This window comes from Salvelinus fontinalis, unplaced genomic scaffold (assembly GCF_029448725.1).
Source record: "Salvelinus fontinalis isolate EN_2023a unplaced genomic scaffold, ASM2944872v1 scaffold_0327, whole genome shotgun sequence".
Taxonomy (NCBI): domain Eukaryota; kingdom Metazoa; phylum Chordata; class Actinopteri; order Salmoniformes; family Salmonidae; genus Salvelinus; species Salvelinus fontinalis.
The window spans coordinates 111,828-132,149 of NW_026600536.1; the positions used below are offsets into that span (position 1 = coordinate 111,828).

At 41.4% G+C, this 20,322-nt stretch overlaps 2 protein-coding genes across 2 annotated transcripts; both read right to left on the bottom strand.

Annotated features, from left to right (window-relative positions):
* Positions 1 to 7,014: 7,014 nt before the first annotated feature.
* LOC129845597 (uncharacterized) lies at positions 7,015 to 11,129 on the bottom strand. The gene is made up of 2 exons (XM_055913456.1): positions 11,123 to 11,129; positions 7,015 to 7,892 (listed from the first exon to the last, which is right to left on the bottom strand). Exons 1-2 carry the CDS (start codon positions 11,127 to 11,129, stop codon positions 7,015 to 7,017), a joined length of 885 nt encoding a protein of 294 aa, XP_055769431.1.
* A 322-nt stretch (positions 11,130 to 11,451) lies between these two features.
* Positions 11,452 to 18,108, bottom strand: LOC129845598 (PX domain-containing protein 1-like). Its single transcript, XM_055913457.1, has 5 exons — positions 17,314 to 18,108; positions 16,796 to 16,896; positions 15,903 to 16,020; positions 13,413 to 13,536; positions 11,452 to 12,407 (listed from the first exon to the last, which is right to left on the bottom strand). The coding sequence occupies exons 1-5, from the start codon at positions 17,561 to 17,563 to the stop codon at positions 12,263 to 12,265; spliced, it is 738 nt and encodes a 245-aa protein (XP_055769432.1). The 5' UTR covers positions 17,564 to 18,108; the 3' UTR covers positions 11,452 to 12,262.
* Between the last annotated feature and the right edge of the window lie 2,214 nt (positions 18,109 to 20,322).

Below are 20,322 nucleotides of genomic sequence, written 5' to 3' on the forward strand. Positions count from 1 at the left end.
AATATAACCCCATTCACACACAGCCGTGGTCTGTTATGTACTGGCTTTTCTTCTAGTGATTGGTCAGTAGGCTTTTCCATTCCATTCATAAAGAAAAAGGAATGGTTGAGATACTGCATGAGATTAGATTTTTAAAAAATTGTATATGCATGATCTAATGCAAAAAAAAAATACACAAATAATACAGTATCTGATGAAATTGCTTAAGAAAGGGGCACAAGACAGGGATGTCCTCTCTCCCCCCTCATATTTGAACTGGCAATTGAACCGCTTGCAGAAAGAATTAGACAGGACCCAAACGTAACAGGTATCAGTATTGGTAAACATGAATATAAGCTAAACTTATTCGCAGATGATCTCCTGATATACCTGACCAATACTGAAAACTCGCACCCCCATTGCTAAAAATAATTTCGGAATATTTTCACATGTGCTCCCACTCCCTGCCTCTAGGTCACCAGGCTGCTCATTATGGCACACACCTGTCACCATCGTTACACACACCTGAGCGTCATCAGACTCAGCTGGACTCCATCACTTCCTTGATTACCTGCCCTATATTTGTCACTCCCTTTGGTTCCTTCCACAGGCGACATTGTTTATGTTTTCGTGTCATGGCTGTGTGTTGTTCACGTTTTCTTGTTTGTATTGAGTTACGTTTATTTATTAAAACACTCAGTCCCTGAACTTGCTTCCCGACTCTCAGCGCACTCGTTACTGAATACCCTAAAATTTTGAGGAGAAAAAAATCAAATCATGACAATAGGAAAAAGAAAAAGAATAACTCATGATCTACAGCAATCCTTTAAGTGGACCACGAACATATAAAATACTTAGGATGCTTAATAAGTGACAACAAAAAACAAATATATATAGATACTTTTATCCCATTACTCAACAATATGAAAGCAGATTTAATCAAATGGAACAATCTTCCCATGAATCTTACAGGTAGAATAAACAAACCTCTTCAGAATGGCATGGCTCCGAAGGTTTTTATATTTATTCTGGGTAATACCAATTACCCCATCCGAAGACATACTGTAAAAAAGTACACTCGGTCATAACAGACTTTATATGGGCAAATAAAACTCATAGAATAAAAAGGAAAGTTTTACATCTCCCTAAGTCTGAGGGGGGTTTTAACCTTCCAGACATGGAATTGTATCAACTCACCACTCAAGGCTTTTACTCGAGACATATAGTTAAATGCACTAAAGAGGAACAATGGATACATATTTGAAGATGCGAGTGCTTATCCTGAGAATCTTTTCACGTGTCTATTTTCAAAGGATAGCGCTAAGAACATTAATATACTCAGCAAAAAAAGAAACGTCCTCTCACTGTCAACTGCGTTTATTTTCAGCAAACTTAACTTGTGGAAATATTTGTATGAACATAACAAGATTCAACAACTGAGACATAAACTGAACAATTCCACAGACATGTGACTAACAGAAATTGAATAATGTGTCCCTGAACAAAGGGGGGTCAAAATCAAAAGTAACAGTCAGTATCTGGTGTGGCCACCAGCTGCATTAAGTACTGCAATGCATCTCCTCCTCATGGACTGCATCAGATTTGCCAGTTCTTGCTAAGAGATGTTACCCCACTCTTCCACCAAGGCACCTGCAAGTTCCTGGACATTTCTGGGAGGAATGGCCCTAGCCCTCGCCCTCATCCAACAGGTCCCGGACGTGCTCAATGGGATTGAGATCCGGGCTCTTCGCTGGCCATGGCAGAACACTGATATTCCTGTCTTGCAGGAAATCAGACACAGAATGAGCAGTATGGCTGGTGGCTTGTCATGCTGGAGGGTCATGTCAGGATGCGCCTGCAAGAAGGGTACCACATGAGGATGGCTTCCCTGTAACGCACAGCATTGAGATTGCCTGCAATGACAACAAGCTCAGTCCGATGATGCTGTGACACAGAGCCCCAGACCATGACGGACCATCCACCTACAAATCGATCCCGCTCCAGAGTACAGGCCTCGGTGTTACGCTCATTCCTTTGACGATAAATGCGAATCAGACCATCACTCCTGGTGAGACAAAACCACGACTCGTCAGTGAAGAGCACTTTTTGCCAGTCCTGTCTGGTCCAGCAATGGTGGGTTTGTGCCCATAGGCAACGTTGTTGCTGGTGATGTCTGGTGAGGACCTGCCTTACAACAGGCCTACAAGCCCTCAGTCCAGCCTCTCTCAGCCTAAGTCTGAGTACTAATGGAGGGATTGTGCGTTCCTGGTATAAAGGCAGTTGTTGTTGCCATTCTGTACCTGTCCCGCAGGTGTGATGTTTAGATATACCGATCCTGCGAGGACATTGCAATTTATTGCCCTGGTCACATCTGCAGTCCTCATGGCTCCTTGCTGCATGCCTAAGGCACGTTCTCGCAGATGAGCAGGGACCCTGGGCATCTTTCTTTTGGTATTTTTCAGAGTCAGTAGAAAGACCTCTTTAGTGTCCTACGTTTTCATAACTGTGACCTTAATTGCCTACCGTCTGTAAGCTGTTAGTGTCTTAGCGACCGTTCCACAGGTGCATGTTCATTCATTGTTTATGGTTCATTGAACAAGCATGGGAAACATGTTGACACCCTTTACAATGCAGATCTGTGAATTTATTTGGATTTTTACGAATTATCTTTGAAAGACAGGGTCCTGAAAAAGGGACATTTATTTTTTTGCTGAGTTTATATTCATAGTTAAGAACACTAACACTGTGGAAGACAATGAAATATATTTTACAATAATCAATTTCACTCCCTAAAAACACGACACTATGGAACAATCCTTGGACAGCTTTTCAGAATTCACAGATGAATTGGTCCACATGGAAAACTAAAGGCATAGAAACAAAAGGCATTTTCATTACAGAGTTCAAAAGCAATTTTGGACTGACCAATGTAAATGAGATATTTTCAACTTCAAATTAAAAGTTTCATATCAAGAAATGTTGATTTTGAAATATTTTGGACATCAGAGCAATCTTGAGGGAATTCTACTTGAGTCAGAAAAGGATGTTCATATGATAGGTAAGATGCAGTGCATTTGGAAAGTATTCAGACCCCTTGACTTTTTCCACATTTTGTTACGTTACAGAATTATTCTAAAATTGATTAAATATTTTTTTCCCCTCATCAATCTACACACAATACCCCATAATGACATCACAATACCGCATAATGACATCACAATATCGTATAATGACAAAGGAAAAACAGCTTTTTAGAAATGTTTGAAAATGTATACAAATTTTAAAACTGAAATTTTCACAGTTTCTTAAGTATTCAGACTCTTTAATCAGTACTTTGTTGAATCACCTTTGGCACCAATTACAGCCTCAAGTCTTTTTGGGTATGATGCTACAAGCTTGACACAACTGTATTTGGGGAGTTTCTCCCATTCCTCTCTGCAGATCCTCTCAAGCTCTGTCAGGTTGGATGGGGAGTGTTGCTGCACAGCTATTTTCAGGTCTCTCCAGAGATGTTACTTCGGGTTCAAGTCCAGTCTCTGGCTGGGCCACTAAGGGACATTCAGAGACTTGTCCCAAAGCCACTCCTGCGTTGTCTTGGCTGTATGCTTAGGGTCGTTGTCCTGCTGGAAAGTGAACCTTTCCCCCAGTCTGAGGTCCTGAGCAGGTTTTCATCAAGGACCGTTCTGTACTTTGCTCCGTTCATCTTTGCTCCATTCTATCCTGACTAATCTCCCAGTCCCTGCCACTGAAAAACATCCCCACAACATGATGCTGCCACCACCATGCTTTACCGTAGGGATGGTGCCAGGTTTCCTCAGACGTAACACTTGGCATTCAGGTCAAAGAGTTCAATCTTGGCTTCATCAAATCAGAGGATATTGTTTCTCATGGTCTGAGAGTCTTTAGGTGTCTTTTGGCAAACTCCAAGCTAGCTGTCATGTGGTAGAGTGTCTGGCCAGTGTTATGGTAGAGTGTCTGGCCACTCTACCATAAAGGCTTGATTGGTGGAGTGCTGCAGGGAAGGTGGTCCTTCTGGAATGTTCTCTCACCTCCACAGAGGAACTCGGGAGCTCTGTAAGAGTGACCATCAGGTTCTTGGTCACCTCCCTGACCAAGGTCCTTCTCCTACGATTGCTCAGTTCGGTCTAGCAGCCAACTCTAAGAAGAGTCTTGGTGGTTCCAAACTTCAGGCCACTGTGTTCTTGAGGACCTTCAATGCTACAGAATTGTTTTGTACCCTTCCCCAGATCTGTGCCTCGACACAATCCTGTCTCGGGGTTATCTGGCTATTCATTCAACATCATGGCTTGGTTTTTGATCTGACATGCAATGTCAACTATGGGACCTTATATAGACAGGTGTGTGCCTTTCCAAATCATGTCAATTCAATTGAATTTACCACAGGTGGACTCCAATTAAGTTGTAGAATAGAAACAATAGATCAATAGAAACAGGATGCACCTGAGCTCAATTTCGAGTCTCATAGCAAAGGGTCTGAATACTTATGTAAATAAGGTATTTCTGTTTTTGTTTTTTTATACATTTGCAAAAACTTCTAAAAGCCAGTTCTCGCTTTGTCATAATGAGGTATTATGTGTAGATTGCTATGACAAAAATAATATTTTGTTCAATTTAGAATAGGGCTTTAACGTAACAACATTCGGAAAAAGTCAAAGGGTCTGAATATTTTCCGAAGGCACTGTACACACAACTTTGCAGAGACCATATCCAACTGACAATTCTTAGAAAAAATATATAAACTATTGGAACCAAGACTTAAAAATAACTGATATTGGCATAAGATGGAAGGAATGATGGAACATAACTAACTAAATTACAGTTAATGAAAATGTACGATTAATCCAGTATAAACAAATGTATAGAATGTATTACACAAGAGACAAAATTCACAAATTCAGCAGAGTCATGTCTTAAGTGTAAAATGAACTATGGTTAAACAATCCATGCCTTCTGGGAATTTACTTTTGATCTGTCCATTTTCATATTTTTATTTTACTAGGCAAGTCAGTTAAGAACAAATTCTTATTTACAATGACATCCTACCGGGAAACAGTGGGTTAACTGCTATGTTCAGGGGCAGAACAAGATATTTTTTCATCTTGGCAGCTCAGGGATTGGCACCAGCAACTTTTCGGTTACTGGCCCAACACGCTAACCACTAGGCTACCTGCCGCCCCTGTGCTGTGCTCTATATGAGTAGTAGCAGTGAGATACCCGATGAGTTGGACGATACTTTTCTCGTCAATCATCTTGAGAAAACGTACAGAGCCTTCAGAATGTATTCATACCCCTTGACTTATTCCACATTTTGTTGTTTACAGCCCAAATTCAAAATGGATGAAGTATATTATTTTGTGTTTTAGGTTATTGTCCTACTGAAAGGTGAATTCAATTTTTAAATATTTTTTTTATTTCACCTTTATTTAACCAGGTAGGCTAGTTGAGAACAAGTTCTCATTTACAACTGCGACCTGGTCAAGATAAAGCAAAGCAGTGCGACACAAACAACAACACAGAGTTACACATGGAATAAACAAGCGTTCAGTCAATAACACAATAGAAAAAAGAAAGTCTATATACAGTGTGTGCAAATGGCGTGAGGAGGTAAGGCAATAAATAGGCCATAGTAGCGAAGTGATTACAATTTAGCAAATTAACACTGGAGTGATAGATGTGCAGATGATGATGTGCAAGTAGAAATACTGGTGTGCAAAAGAGCAGAAAGGTAAATAAGAGGTAGGTAGATTGGATGGGCTATTTACAGATGGACTATGTACAGCTGCAGCGATCGGTTAGCAGCTCAGATAGCTGATGTTTGAAGTTAGTGAGGGAAATATAAGTCTCCAGCTTCAGCGATGTTTGCAATTCGTTCCAGTCATTGGCAGCAGAGAACTGGAAGGAAAGGCGGCCAAAGTAGGTGTTGGACCTTACATATAATTGTCATCTCCCGTTGTCTGGTGGAAAGCAGACGAAACCAGGTTTTCCTCTAGGATTTTGCCTGTGCTTAGCTCTATTTGTATCCAAATAAACTCCCCAGTCCATAACGATTACAAGTATACACATAACATGATGCAGCCAACATTATGCTTGAAAATATTGAGAGTGGCACGCTGTAATGTGTTGTATTGGATTTGCCCCAAACATAACACTTTGTATTCAGGACAAAAAGTGAATAGCTTTCATGCAGTATTACTTTAATGTTTTGGAATATTTGTATTCTGTACGGGCTTCCTTCAATTCACTCTCATTTAGGTTAGTATTGTGGAGTAACTACAATGTTGTTGATCCATCCTCAGTTTCCTCCTATCACAGACATTGGCCTCACGGTGAAATCCCTGAGCGATTTCCTTCCTCTCCAGCAACTGAGTTAGGAATTACGCCTGTATATTTGTCGTGGGTAGGTGCATTGATGCACCATCCAAAGTGTAATTAATAACTTCACCATGGTCAAACAGATATTCATTGTCTGTTTAAAAAAAAAAACATTAACCAATAGGTGCCCTTGTTTGAGAGGCATTGGAAAACCTCCCTGGTCTTTGTGGTTGAATCTGTGTTTGAAATGCATTGCTTGGTTGGGGGACCTTACAGATAATTGTATGTGTGGGGTACAGAGATGAGGTAGTCATTAAAAATCATGTTAAACACTATTATTGCACATAGAGAGAGTCCATGTTACTTATTATCTGACTTGTTAAGCAAATATTTTACTCCTGAACTTATTTACAGTAGGCTTGCCATAAGAAATGGGGTTGAATACTTATTGACTCAAGACATTTCAGCTTTTAATTTTGAATGAATTTGTTTAAAAACAGATGAAAAAACATCATTCCACTTTGACATTATGGGGTATTGTGTGCAGGCCATTTTAAATGCAGGCTGTAACACAACAAAAGAAAATGGGGGAAAATGAGGTGGTGTGAATACATTCTGAAGTATATACTTAAAAACTAGAAATCAACCAAACCCCCACTGTTAACACAATGGAAAAATAACATGCTTTACTATCTAAATGTTCTAGTTGCGTGGGCGACAGAGAGAAACAACATGGTGCAGTGATTCGGGCGATGGAGATGGGGGTGTGAGCAGGTGGGTCTGGGCAGGGGAGATGTTGTGGATGGAGATGGGGGAGTGAGCAGGTGGGTCTGGGCAGGGGAGATGTTGTGGATGGAGGTGGGGGTGTGAACAGGTGGGTCTGGGCAGGGGAGATGTTGTGGATGGAGATGGGGGTGTGAGCAGGTGGGTCTGGGCAGGGGAGATGTTGTGGATGGAGATGGGGGTGTGAGCAGGTGGGTCTGGGCAGGGGAGATGTTGTGGATGGAGATGGGTGTGTGAGCAGGTGGGTCTGGGCAGGGGAGATGTTGTGGATGGAGATGGGGGGCTGAGCAGGTGGGTCTGGGCAGGGGAGATGTTGTGGATGGAGATGGGGGTGTGAGCAGGTGGGTCTGGGCAGGGGAGATGTTGTGGATGGAGATGGGGGGGTGAGCAGGTGGGTCTGGGCAGGGGAGATGTTGTGGATGGAGATGGGGGTGTGAGCAGGTGGGTCTGGGCAGGGGAGATGTTGTGGATGGAGATGGGGGTGTGAGCAGGTGGGTCTGGGCAGGGGAGATGTTGTGGATGGAGATGGGGGGGTGAGCAGGTGGGTCTGGGCAGGGGAGATGTTGTGGATGGAGATGGGTGTGTGAGCAGGTGGGTCTGGGCAGGGGAGATGTTGTGGATGGAGATGGGTGTGTGAGCAGGTGGGTCTGGGCAGGGGAGATGTTGTGGATGGAGATGGGTGTGTGAGCAGGTGGGTCTGGGCAGGGGAGATGTTGTGGATGGAGATGGGGGTGTGAGCAGGTGGGTCTGGGCAGGGGAGATGTTGTGGATGGAGATGGGGGTGTGAGCAGGTGGGTCTGGGCAGGGGAGATGTTGTGGATGTTTGTATGCTGTCGTTTGTATGTGTAGGTTATTGTATTGTAAAAAAATTAAATAAAGAAACCTTACAAAAATAACAAAAAAAACTCTATAGGGTCATTACAATTGTAAATTGTAACAACATGTCACTGGTCTGCGTTTCTGGGGTCTTTCGAAGGCTCTGAGAGGAAAGCTACTTTTTTTTTGTCCTCAAAATCCCAGCAATGGATCGGTTGAGTGCTTGTAATGTGTCTAATCAATACGGAAGCAGGCTACAATTTAGAACAGGGTGTTCATTTTCCGACCGCTGTGTATAAACAGGTCTATTAGCTCTCCCTTCCCAGCAACGTTTACTGACCTGAACTCTTAACATTTTAATCTTTATTTTCAGTAGATTATACAACATTAACATTAAAAGCCAAGATCAGATCAGGTTAAAAAACAAACATTTAACGACTACTTTATTTTTATTTTTTTACTACCTTCCCATCATTAAGGATAGACACATTTGGCAATACTTTATAGAAACAATTTTTAAATACTACTATACTAATAGGCCACAGAGCATATTGCACTTTCACAAAATGCTCATCTGTTGAACTTTAAGCTCTTTACTTTAGGATTGTTCAAATAGGCCTGTTATTTTTTTCTTCTTCTATGTACTAGTTGAATGATTTATGAATGTATCCTATAGCTAGTTCACAGTGAGGACACTTCCATACTGATCTTCGATGAAGAACCTTTGAATATTTTCTTTGGTATCATTGAGATAAGTATTAGCCCTTCATAAACAATAGTGTATTTGTTAATATATGCCTTGAGGTATCTACACAGGGGTACTTGGCACTTTTTAAAGTCAATTGAGACTTACATTAGTGATTTACCTCAATAGTTCATGATTTAACTACAGCTTCATGTAGCTGATGAGTCAAAGGCCTGACCCCCTTGACCACTTCATTCCACACCGTGAACATACGGAAGTAAATTCAAGCCATTACATTACACTCTTTATTTTTAGTGGATTATAAAACATTTACATTATTTATTTATTTTATTTATTTAACCTTTATTTAACCAGGTAGGCAAATTGAGAACACGTTCTCATTTACAATTGCGACCTGGCCAAGATAAAGCAAAGCAGTTCGACACATACAACAACACATAGTTACACATGGAGTAAAACAAACATATAGTCAATAATACAGTGAGAAAAAAAATAAAAAAATAAGTCTATATACAATGTGAGCAAGTGAGGTGAGATAAGGGAGGTGAAGGCAAACAGATATATGTATAGATAAATAAAAATATAAAAAGGCCATGGAGGCGAAGTGAGTACAACACAGTAAGTAAAATAAAAGCTGAAAAAAAAACACTGGAATGGTTGGTTTGCAGTGGAAGAAAGTGCAAAGTAGAGACAGAAATAATGGGGTGCAAAGGAGCAAAATAAATTAATAAATAAATACAGTAGGTAAAGAGGTAGTTGTTTGGGCTAAATTGTAGATGGGTTATGTACAGGTGCAGTAATCTATGAGCTGCTCTGACAGCTGGTGCTTAAAGCTAGTGAGGGAGATAGGTGTTTCCAGTTTCAGAGATTTTTGTAGTTCGTTCCAGTCATTGGCAGCAGAGAACTGGAAGGAGAGGCGTCCAAAGGAAGAATTGGTTTTGGGGGTGGCTAGAGAGATATACCTGCTGGAGCGCGTGCTACAGGTAGGTGCTGCTATGGTGACCAGCGAGCTGAGATAAGGGGGGACTTTACCTAGCAGGGTCTTGTAGATGACCTGGAAACAGTGGGTTTGGCGACGAGTATGAAGCGAGGGCCAGCCAACGAGAGTGTACAGGTCGCAGTGGTGGGTAGTATCTTTTAATGTTAAAAGCCAACAAAACATCCGGTCAATAAATGAATACCAGTTCCTTGTTTACCTTTTCCATCATTGACGATCGAGACATTAGGGCCAATCTTTTCATAACTCTTAAACCAAAATACTGCACTTTTACTCTAATAAAGGAATTAGATGGTATGATATTAACTCAATTGCAAAATGATCAGGAAACCAACGGATGCAAGATGAAAATCAACTCATTTTGATATTGATTATTGTACTGCAATGTTGAGTGAGCTAGCATACAAGTATTTCACTGCACCTTTTACACTTGCTGTAAATGGTGTATGTGACAAATACAATGACATTTGATTTGAATAGTCTAAAATGTCTTTCTCTACTTTTCTTCATTTACACTGGTGTAAAATAACTGTATTGGACTGGTCGTAAATAACTATTGGACTGGCACAAAGAACTGGATTGGATTTACGTAAATAACTAGATTGGATTTACTTAAAGAACTAGATTGGATTTATGTAACGAACTGGATTGGACTTTGTAATGAACTGGATTGGACTAGCTGGCGTAAAGAACTGGATTGGATTAGGTAATGAACTGGATTGGACTAGCTGGCGTAAAGAACTGGATTGGACTAGCTGGCGTAAAGAACTGGTTTGGACTAGCTGGCGTAATGAACTGGATTGGACTAGCTGGCGTAAAGAACTGGATTGGACTAGCTGGCGTAAAGAACTGGATTGGACTAGGTAAAGAACTGGATTGGACTAGCTGTCGTAAAGAACTGGATGTGACTAGCTGTCATAAAGAACTGGATTGGACTGAATAAAAATTTGGATTGGACTAGCTGTTGAAAAAGAACTGGAATGGACTAGATAAATAATTGGATTGGACTAGCTGTTGTAAAGAACTGGATTGGACTGGGTAAAGAACTGGATTGGACTGGGTAAAGAACTGGATTGGACTAGGTAAAGAACTGGATTGGACTAGGTAAAGAACTGGATTGGACCAGGAAAAGAACTGGATTGGACTAGGTTTGGACTGGGTAAAGAACTGGATTGGACTGGGTAAAGAACTGGATTGGACTAGGTAAAGAACTGGATTGGACCTAGTATAGGCTTCACTATGTTCCTTTCACCAGTTTGTTACAGATCAAAACTCTAGACCACCAGATCAACGCAGATGAAGGAGAGGAGACGAGGAGAAAGACACTATCGAGATGCACCCAAAGAACTGCACCATATCTGGAATGTGCTTTATCCTTATTGGCCAATAGATGGCAGTGTTGTGCAGCTTACATTCTAGACTGTGGAACCAATTCCAATGTGGGCCCCATTCAGGCACGAGGTACACAATTTACTTACTTATTCTCTTTTATGTACTCTTTTTCTCACTGTGCATTATGACGTCAGATTTAATCCTACGGCAATGTGGGCTCCAACAAGATATGCGATAGGGGTAGAGATCCATGGAAATGTGGTGGGGTCTGGTCTGGTGGTAGTGCTGCCGCCCACAGACTACACATTGCCCCACCACTCACTTTCTGTGCTATATCCCTCTGATCCATCCCCAACCAGTATTTATCAACAAAACTTTAACATGGCAAATTCCAGGATGTGAAACCCTAGAATAAGTTGAGCGAACCTTTTCCCTGCATGTGGGAAAACACATCTAGTGATTTAACCTGGAAGAGAATGACACCAGTTCTCACTGCAATGCAATATATTTTGTATTGATTTATTTTATTTAAACTAGGCAAGTCAGTTAATATCTTGTTAAGAGTTAGTATAATTGGTTAGTAAGTTTGAAGAACGAGTATTTTTACTCTATCATCGTGGCACGAATGTGAAACCATTTGAATCTAGTAGCAACAGTCTGTAACCTACATAATGTAGACCGAATCAGTGAGTCTAGCAGCATCAGTCTGTAACCAGGGGTTGGGTAGGTTACTTTCTAAATGTAATCTGTTACAGTTACTAGTTACACTATATGGCCAAAATTACTGTACCTGTCCAAAATTGTTATCAGTAACGTAACCTTTGGATTACTCAAACTCATTAATGTAATCTGATTACTTTCAGTTACTTTCCTCTTATTAAGAGGCATTAGAAGACAAAAAGGATTCATCAAACACATTGGTGAGTCGTCATAGTGGTCTTGTGGTCAAACTCACTCAGGTGGAACAAACTTAAACTTGCACCTTTTTTATGCTGAATTGAATGTCATTGAGAAAACAGAAAGGTCTCACAATGTATTTTTTTGCAAACATCATTTCTGAATTTAAAAGTAATCATGTAGTTTTTCCGAAAATATATGTAATCCGATTACAATATTTTTGCTGGTAACGTAACTTGTTACAGGTACAGTTTTTTTTTTTTTTTTTGGGGGGGGGGGGGGGTAATCAGATTACACATAACAGACTACTGTAATCAGTTACTCCCCAACCCTGTCTGTAACCTACATCATTTGGACCGGACCAGTGAAAGTGTAGGTGAAAACAAGTGAGAACCAAACAATATGTCTACCACTGTGGTTCATTCCAGAATATCAGTCTCGTAGGTCAGCAGTTGGTAGTACGTCAGATTAGGGAAAGACGTTTCTTGGTCTTCGGCACTGCCATCCGTTGATGCTGTCTCAACGATGTCCAGGGTCTCCTTAAACCCAGATTGGGTATCGTACCTGAAAAACGATGGAAAAATATGAAAATACTCCAAAGACAAGGCATTGGAAAATGTAGTGTAAGAAAGTTGCAGGCATGTTGATGGCTGGTGACTTGTTCTATGTGAGACAAAGAAACAGAAAATAGTAAAAAAGACAAAGGGAAGAGTGAAAAACGATAATACGTATTTTTTTTTCCTTTTTCATTCGTCCACTGTTGATACCGAAATGTTTTGCATGTCAACAGTCAAGTTTTCAAGATATTGGACTTTAAAGAAGCAAAGTGTCACCGGCCACATCATCATGATAATGAAAAATGCAGTGCAATCTGCCTTTCATTAAAGAGGAAGTTCACCTTAAACGTAGACATTTCTTTACGACTTTGGATGAACCACCTGACAGTTGTAAAGTCATTTCAACAGTTTTTTTTTTTAGCAATGTCCAGCATCCCAAGACTAGAATATTTGAAGCAAAGCAACGTTAATGGAAACGGATAGACCCCGCTATCGGTGTACTCATAAGCATGGGGAAAGACATGTGGAGCGAGGGAAAGTGGATGCTCTTTCCCCGTGCTTTTGAGTGTACCGCTACCTGAGTCCATCCATTTCCATTAGCATTGATACATGCTCTGAAAATGCTAACCAGGAAATGCTGGACGTTATTAGCTAAATAATGACCCAGTGAGCCGAAGACATTAAAAACCAAAAAGATTACCTTTTCAACCAAAAAAATGTGTATTTTCAATGTCTTTTGCTCATAGGGCAACTGTCTAAAAGAATTGAGTCAAAAAAAGATAACTTTATTTTAAGTGAACTAACGCTTTAAAGAGAACATGATATATGTATCATCATTTTCTAAACCACAACCAAGACTATGTCATCACAATGGATAGTAGCATGAGGTAAAATACGAGGTAAGATACAATAAACATGACTGTCCACTAGGGAAAATTTCAGAGTGATTTACACACAGTATGAAATAAAATGAGTAAGTTGAATGACGAAAGAAAGGACGCTGAAAACTCACCCAAAACCCGCAGACTCTGTACATGTGGACACTGACAGGGCTCTATGTCTATCCTGTGGTGCACTGTAGTCATAGAAAATGGTCTCTGTGTTAGCCAGACAAAATCCATTGCACCTCATGATATCTGTAAAGCAAAAAGGCACAAGTTTGATAATATTCTGATAATGTACAGTACTGGGTCATGTTCAGTAGGGTACACCGCAGCGAAGCGCTTTGCAACAAACGACTAAAATCTTTGTTGTAGCATTTCCTGTGGCACCTCCTTCGTTTCAAAAGGTTCTCTTTTGTTTTGTGCCTACTGAACAAGACCCAGGTGTTATCACAGTAATGTTTTTGCAGAGGGGTGCACGAGTCACTCAGACCCGTGCCAAGTCCCCTCGCTCCGAGGGTTAGCCCTTCCAAGTGCTCAGGGGGGCTGCTTCTTCATCGGGGGTTCACGCAAACCCCGTTTCCTTCACTCCCTTAAGCATGCTAGCCAATAGCACGGTCTGTTAAGAATAACCAAGCGACTTAATGATACGTATCCTAAATGAGAGAGCTACAAGAAACTCCACCGTGGTGACGCAAAAATAGCTAGTAATAGCTAGCTCGCCTTGGCTAGTAATAGCTAGCTCGTTTAGCTAGCCCGGTCTCGAAAGTTCATGTAGGACCAGATCACAGATGTGGGACCGGACCCCTCATCAACAAGTCTGGCAAGAGAGGCAGCCGAGGTACCGGCATCCGGGATAGGAAAGTAGCCATCGGTAATTCCAAGCTTCCTCAAGGATGCTACACGTCTTTCCAGAGAGTTTGTACGCAATACATGGCAATGCACACACGGACTGGTTCGAGTCGATAGGGCCGCCTGAGCGTGTTCCAAACCAAGACAAACTAGATGGTGAGGACACGGACTGGTTCGAGTCGAGGGCCGCCTGAGCGTGTTACAAACCAAGACAAACTAGATGGTGAGGATCTTTCAGAGAAAAGCTATAACTGTATGACCTGGGGGCATGATCTCAACCCCGAACCCGGCTTAGCCATAACCGTTTGACCTGGGGGCATGATCTCAACCCCGAACCCGGCTTAGCCATAAATGTATGACCTGGGGGCATGATCTCAACCCCGAACCCGGCTTAGCCATAAACGTATGACCTGGGGGCATGATCTCAACCCCCGAACCTGGCTTAGCCAAAACCGTTTCAGTTGTTTTCTTAGCCATCTAAAACATTGCAAATTGAAGAATAACTAATTGTTTGTGATTAGGACCAAGTACAACCTTCAGCACATAATGTCCAGGGGGTGAGTACGCTTTACCACTATGGGACAGTTTAGTTTGGCGCAACATAAGAAAGTCTCATTTTCCAGTTGTTTGTTTTCAGTAGCGCGTATCGTTCCCATTCACACCTAGGTGAAGAATGGAATAATTGAAGAATATTAATCTCAGCCTCACACGTATCACCTGTGCAAGGCGGGGCTTCCAGATAGACATGGATTTCATTGGCTTTGTCAGGCTTGATTGTAGATATTTCAACTGAAGTCGCGAGAGTGCAGCTCCTCATAGTAAGTTGTCAATTAAACTACACTGAACAAAAATATAAAATGCAAGATGTAAAGTCCCATGTTTCATGAGCTACAAAGAAAATATCCCCAGAAATGTTCCATATGCAGAAAAAGCTTGTTTCTCTCAAATTTTGTTCACAAATTTGTTTACATCCTTGTTAAGTGAGCATTTTTCCTTTGCCAAGATAATCCATCCACCTGACAGGTGTAACATATCAAGAAGCTGATTAAACAGCATGATCATTACACAGGTGCACCTTGTACTGGGGACAATAAAAGGCCACTTTTAAAATGTAATGTTTTTTACACAACACAATGCCACGTCTCACGTCTCGAGGGAGTGTGCAATTGGAATTCTGACTGCAGGAATGTCCACCAGAGCTGTTGCCGGATAATTTAATGTTCATTTCTCTAACATAAGCTGCCTCCAACGTTGTTTTAGAGAATTTGGCAGTACATCCAACCGGCTTCACAACCGCAGACCACGTGTAACCACGTCAGGACCTCCACATCCGACTTCTTCACCAGCGGGATCGTCTGAGGAGGGGTGCTGAGGAGTATTTCTGTCTGTAATGAAGCCTATTTGTGGTTAAAAACTAATTTTGATTGGCTGGGCCTGGCTGCCAAGTGGGTGGGCCTATGCCCTCCAAGGCCCACCCTTGACTACAACCCTGCCCAGTCATGTGAAATCCATAGATTACGGCCTAATGTATTTCTTTTAATTGACTGATTTCCTTTTTTAGAACTTTAACTCAGTAAAATCTTTGAAATTGTTGCATGTTGCATTTATATTTTTTCCTCGGTGCACTTGATGTTGCTTTAATTACGCAGCACATTCGTTTTGCCCTCCAGAAACTGGAATGTGGACTGTGAAATTAGCTAAACAATAAAAACAGACACTTGTTTGCAGTGAAACATGGTCATTGAATAAATTGGTAGATACATTCAGACCTGATATTGTTACTGGACTCTGGTAGTACGGCTCCATGTTGTTGATGTTGTTTTCTCTTATCATCAGGTCCAGCGGAGATTGCTCAAAGAACGTGAGCACTGCTTCTGACCGTGAATACTGTTGACCAAAAGGTTGAAGATGAGAGTGGAACACAACTACCTCGGGTGAATCTCAAAAAAGTATTTTCCTCGATTGCTTGTTTCCTCTCTCCTCGTCACCTTCTCTAAGGAAAGGAGGAGAGTGTTGGAAGAAAATAACCCAGGAGAAAATCTCCTCCAATGCTCTCCTAGCTTCTCTCTGAAGTTTTGAGGAGGCGAGGAGAGAGGATGTAAGGAATCACCCCAGCTTCACCCCGTCTAGGTGAAACATTTTCAGGGAATTCAGCCCAAGTACATTGGGTGACCCTTTCAAGGCCAAGAAATAAATGACTTCATAAGCAATATTATTCAACCTCAGAAGGGATAAGTATAAGATACAGTACCAGTCAAAATTGTGGACACACCTACTCATTCTTTATTTTTACTATTTTCTACATTGTAGAATAATGGTGAGGACATCAAAACTATGAAATAACACATACAGAATCATGTAGTTACCAAAAAAAAGTGTTAAATAAATCTAAATATATTTGAGATTTGAGATTCTTCAAAGTAGCCACCCTTTGCCTTGATGACAGCTTTGCACACTATTGGCATTCTCTCAACCAGCTTCACTTGGAATGCTTTTCCAACAGTCTTGAAGGAGACACATAAATTGTCATATGGGTCGACACTGTAATATTTAATACCACGTCAACTAGTGGCCTGTTGAAATAGCCAGAGAGCTATTATGAAGAGTCATAACTGTATATTGATATGCATTGCTAGATGTAAATAACTATAGGCCACTCTACCTTAATTGGCAAGATTACGACCCTCCTGAGTAGTTTTTCCACCTCCTGCAATCGAATCTCAATATCATTGGCCTCTGCAGCGTTTCTTATTCGCACAAGTCCTTGTGGGGAAAAACATAGACAGGAACTATTTCAATACAAGTCGTATTTTAAAGTATTTCAGAATATAAATACAGTCAAGTTATTTTAAATACTGTATTTATACTGTAGACTATAGGTTTACAATTTGTATAGGCTTTCAATTATGCATTTGTAATATGTTTTTGCAAGAGTTTGTCCATGTAAGAACGACATGTCATATTGGTGTTTTTATATAAACTAGGTTTGTACACCTTCACATGACAGTATCCATCAATGTAGTCTGTACTTTTAATTATTATTGTGGGCCTGTACATTTTAGGCTTATTTCCACATGAAATGGCCTATTCAACATTTCATCCACATAAGACATAGAATAATGTAGTTCTGATTCTGTGAGTTGTTTAACATGGGTCATGTATTTATAACGGGCTACCTACCATCTAGGAGCGCTGACTGTGTAGGAGTTGCTCTATCCTCTGGGAAAGCATCCATGAGTCTCTTTAGAAGGCTTCCAAGATCGCGGTCCGTTCTGTGCAAATAGAGAATGCTCCTGTCCGACAATTCGGTCCGGACTTCAATGAATTCTTCCTCTCCGCGGTGACTGATTATTCGCTGTGTGCCAACAACCCAACAGTTTTGTACAAACATGTTCATGAGCGAAGTTCCCTCAAAAGCAACAGTTGCCATTTTCACTGCTTTATTCCCATTCGATGACAGGCTATAATTGTTAGTTTGACTTCGGGGCGCCTAAATATCTGCAATTTGATTCCTTTCCCCAATCTTCATCATGCATCGGCAAATGGTCGGGGAAAGTTGTTTTTTTTCTCAAACGAATATAACAAAAATATATAGTGTTGTTTCGATTATCCTAAATGGCTTGTATGATGTCCAGTTGGATCAAAATTCCACAAGTACCATACCCGCTGATGGAAGCGACTTCTCTCTCACCGGCAGAAGTGAAGAAGGTTGCCAGGTTGGAAGTTTTGCTGATCATTTATGCTCCACTCCTGCGCACCACTTGATGCTATGCAGCCGGGGATGCCCAAACCCCAAACCACACGAACGACGCAATATATAGCATGACTACCAAACCATCTGCAACAGCAAGTTTTGCAAACCTAGAAAACTATTTAGGAGCTAAGAAAACCAGTGATTTCTTCAAATAAATGTTGATGCACTGGCAATTAAATGACTGGCATTTAGTTGATGGTCCTTTCAGACTTGTGGATGCTAGCGGAACTGGTGCTATATTTATTTTTAACAACAAAGGTGGGATAATCCAATCGGGGGATTGAGAGGTGGGATTTGCTTCACAGCACGGTGTTTATTTACTATGTAATGCTATGTCAACTGAGGCACAGGTTAATCTTGTAGGCTAGGGTTAGCCTAGTACAGTATTTAAACAATAACCCATGTATGTTCAGTACACAGCACATCCAACCTGGGTTAAACAAATTTTTTAAAATATTTAACTACAGTGAAGTTATAACAAATTCTTATTTACAATGACAGCCTAGGAACAGTGGGTTAACTGCCGTGTTCAGGGGTAAAATGAAAGATTTTTACCTTGTCAGCTTGGGGATTTGATCTAGCAACCTTCTGGTTACTTGCCCAAAACTCTAACCACTAGGCTACCTGCCAAGTCCCACTCAAGAAGGGGACTAAAGATTTAAAACAATATGTGCTATCTAGCTAAATCTGGTGCAATTGCATGTTGTTCATGGTCCCTGAAAAATAAACAAACAACAACAAAAAACTATGTGCAATCTATCAAATACTTTGAGCATTTGCCTGCCTAAAGTTCCAGGTGGGTGTTGTTTGCGGGTGCGGATTGGCCATCTGGCAGTTCTGGCAAATGCCAGATGGGCTGGACCATTTTCTTGTTGGGTGGGTTGGTCAAAATTGACATACACAAAAATAAAAATGGTAAAAAAAATAAAAATAAACAATGAAAAAGATGACATGGCCGGTGGCCCATTGGCCTGTTAATTTCTCTGTTATTCTAGTCTATAATGATCCTTTAGCTGATCAGTGGACAACGCCGACCTGGTTTTCGAGGTCACGCAAACTCACATTCAAAGTCATACGCTGAATCAGCAAAGAGTCCTGCTCTGACTCTCACTCTGTCATCAGTTAGATTGTAAAACAATGGAAATGGTGCCTACAAACAAGTGAAGTGCTCATGATTCCTGAAATTAAAGTGTCTGCCTTGCCCCTGTGCCTGTGCCCTCGCTGGGGCCTGCTGCTGTGATGAGTGAGCCACTCTCCTCTCCACCCATGCGCTCAAAGGGAAAAATGTGTTCTCATTGTATAACATTTCAAAATGCAATTGTGTAAAAAAACACAGCTTTGGAAGCTTCGTCCCCTTGTCCCTGTCGAGGAGAGGAGGGTCTCAGCATTTTGTAGGTATAATATATATTTGATATGGCTTTGAGATATTGAGCGGCGCGCACGCAAAATGCACACCAGCTATTGTGAGGGCAAAGGCCTAGGGCTGGGCAATATATCAAATTAATTAGATTAATTTGAATTCACTTCTTTGCACAATGATCCAAAAGCCTGTATCGCAAGAATCAAGGTTTTTATTTTTGTTCAGTTTTTGAGCGTTTGTGTCTTTTTGGTCTCGTCTCCTTCCCACTCCAGACACTAAGCTCCTCCTCCTTCTGTGCTGTGTGCACTGTGCACCTTCCCACTCCAGACACTAAGCTCCTCCTCCTTCTGTGCTGTGTGCACTGTGCACCTTCCCACTCCAGACACTAAGCTCCTCCTCCTTCTGTGCTGTGTGCACTGTGCACCTTCCCACTCTAGACACTAAGCTCCTCCTCCTTCTGTGCTGTGTGCACTGTGCACCTTCCCACTCCAGACACTAAGCTCCTCCTCCTTCTGTGCTGTGTGCACTGTGCACCTTCCCACTCCAGACACTAAGCTCCTCCTCCTTCTGTACTGTGTGCACTGTGCACCTTCCCACTCCACAGACACTAAGCTCCTCCTCCTTCTGTGCTGTGTGCACTGTGCACCTTCCCACTCCAGACACTAAGCTCCTCCTCCTTCTGTGCTGTGTGCACTGTGCACCTTCCCACTCCACAGACACCAAGCCCTTCCCCCTGCCACTCACAACTACAAAGAGACGAAAGATCACATCTTCCTCATTGACAACAAGCAGTTTCAAATCGCTATTTGCTGTTGAGGTTTGGTCCGACGTAAACATGTCATATGGACACCGAAACACATTGAAACATTATTTTACTGTAATAGAGAACTTAACCTTTGTAACGATACCCTTTTTATGTCTCAACTCACAAAATGTAGAACAGAGCAGACCCTACTCAGACGGGAGTATCAATGAACATGATTGTGGAAAATTCATGCTCCATCTCTGTCACAGTTATAGCGGTGAGTTGTATCTCCAGAGGAACAGTTATAGCGGTGAGTTGTATCTCCAGAGG

Bases quoted from the DNA above. Each gene is read 5' to 3' on its own strand.
- LOC129845598 (XM_055913457.1), bottom strand. From the start codon at position 17,563: ATGGCAACTGTTGCTTTTGAGGGAACTTCGCTCATGAACATGTTTGTA. The intron at 16,897-17,313 runs GTAGGTAGCCCG...TTTCCCCACAAG, and splicing joins ACAGTCAGCGCTCCTAGATG to GACTTGTGCGAATAAGAAAC. The intron at 16,021-16,795 runs GTAGAGTGGCCT...TTTGGTCAACAG, and splicing joins TCGTAATCTTGCCAATTAAG to TATTCACGGTCAGAAGCAGT.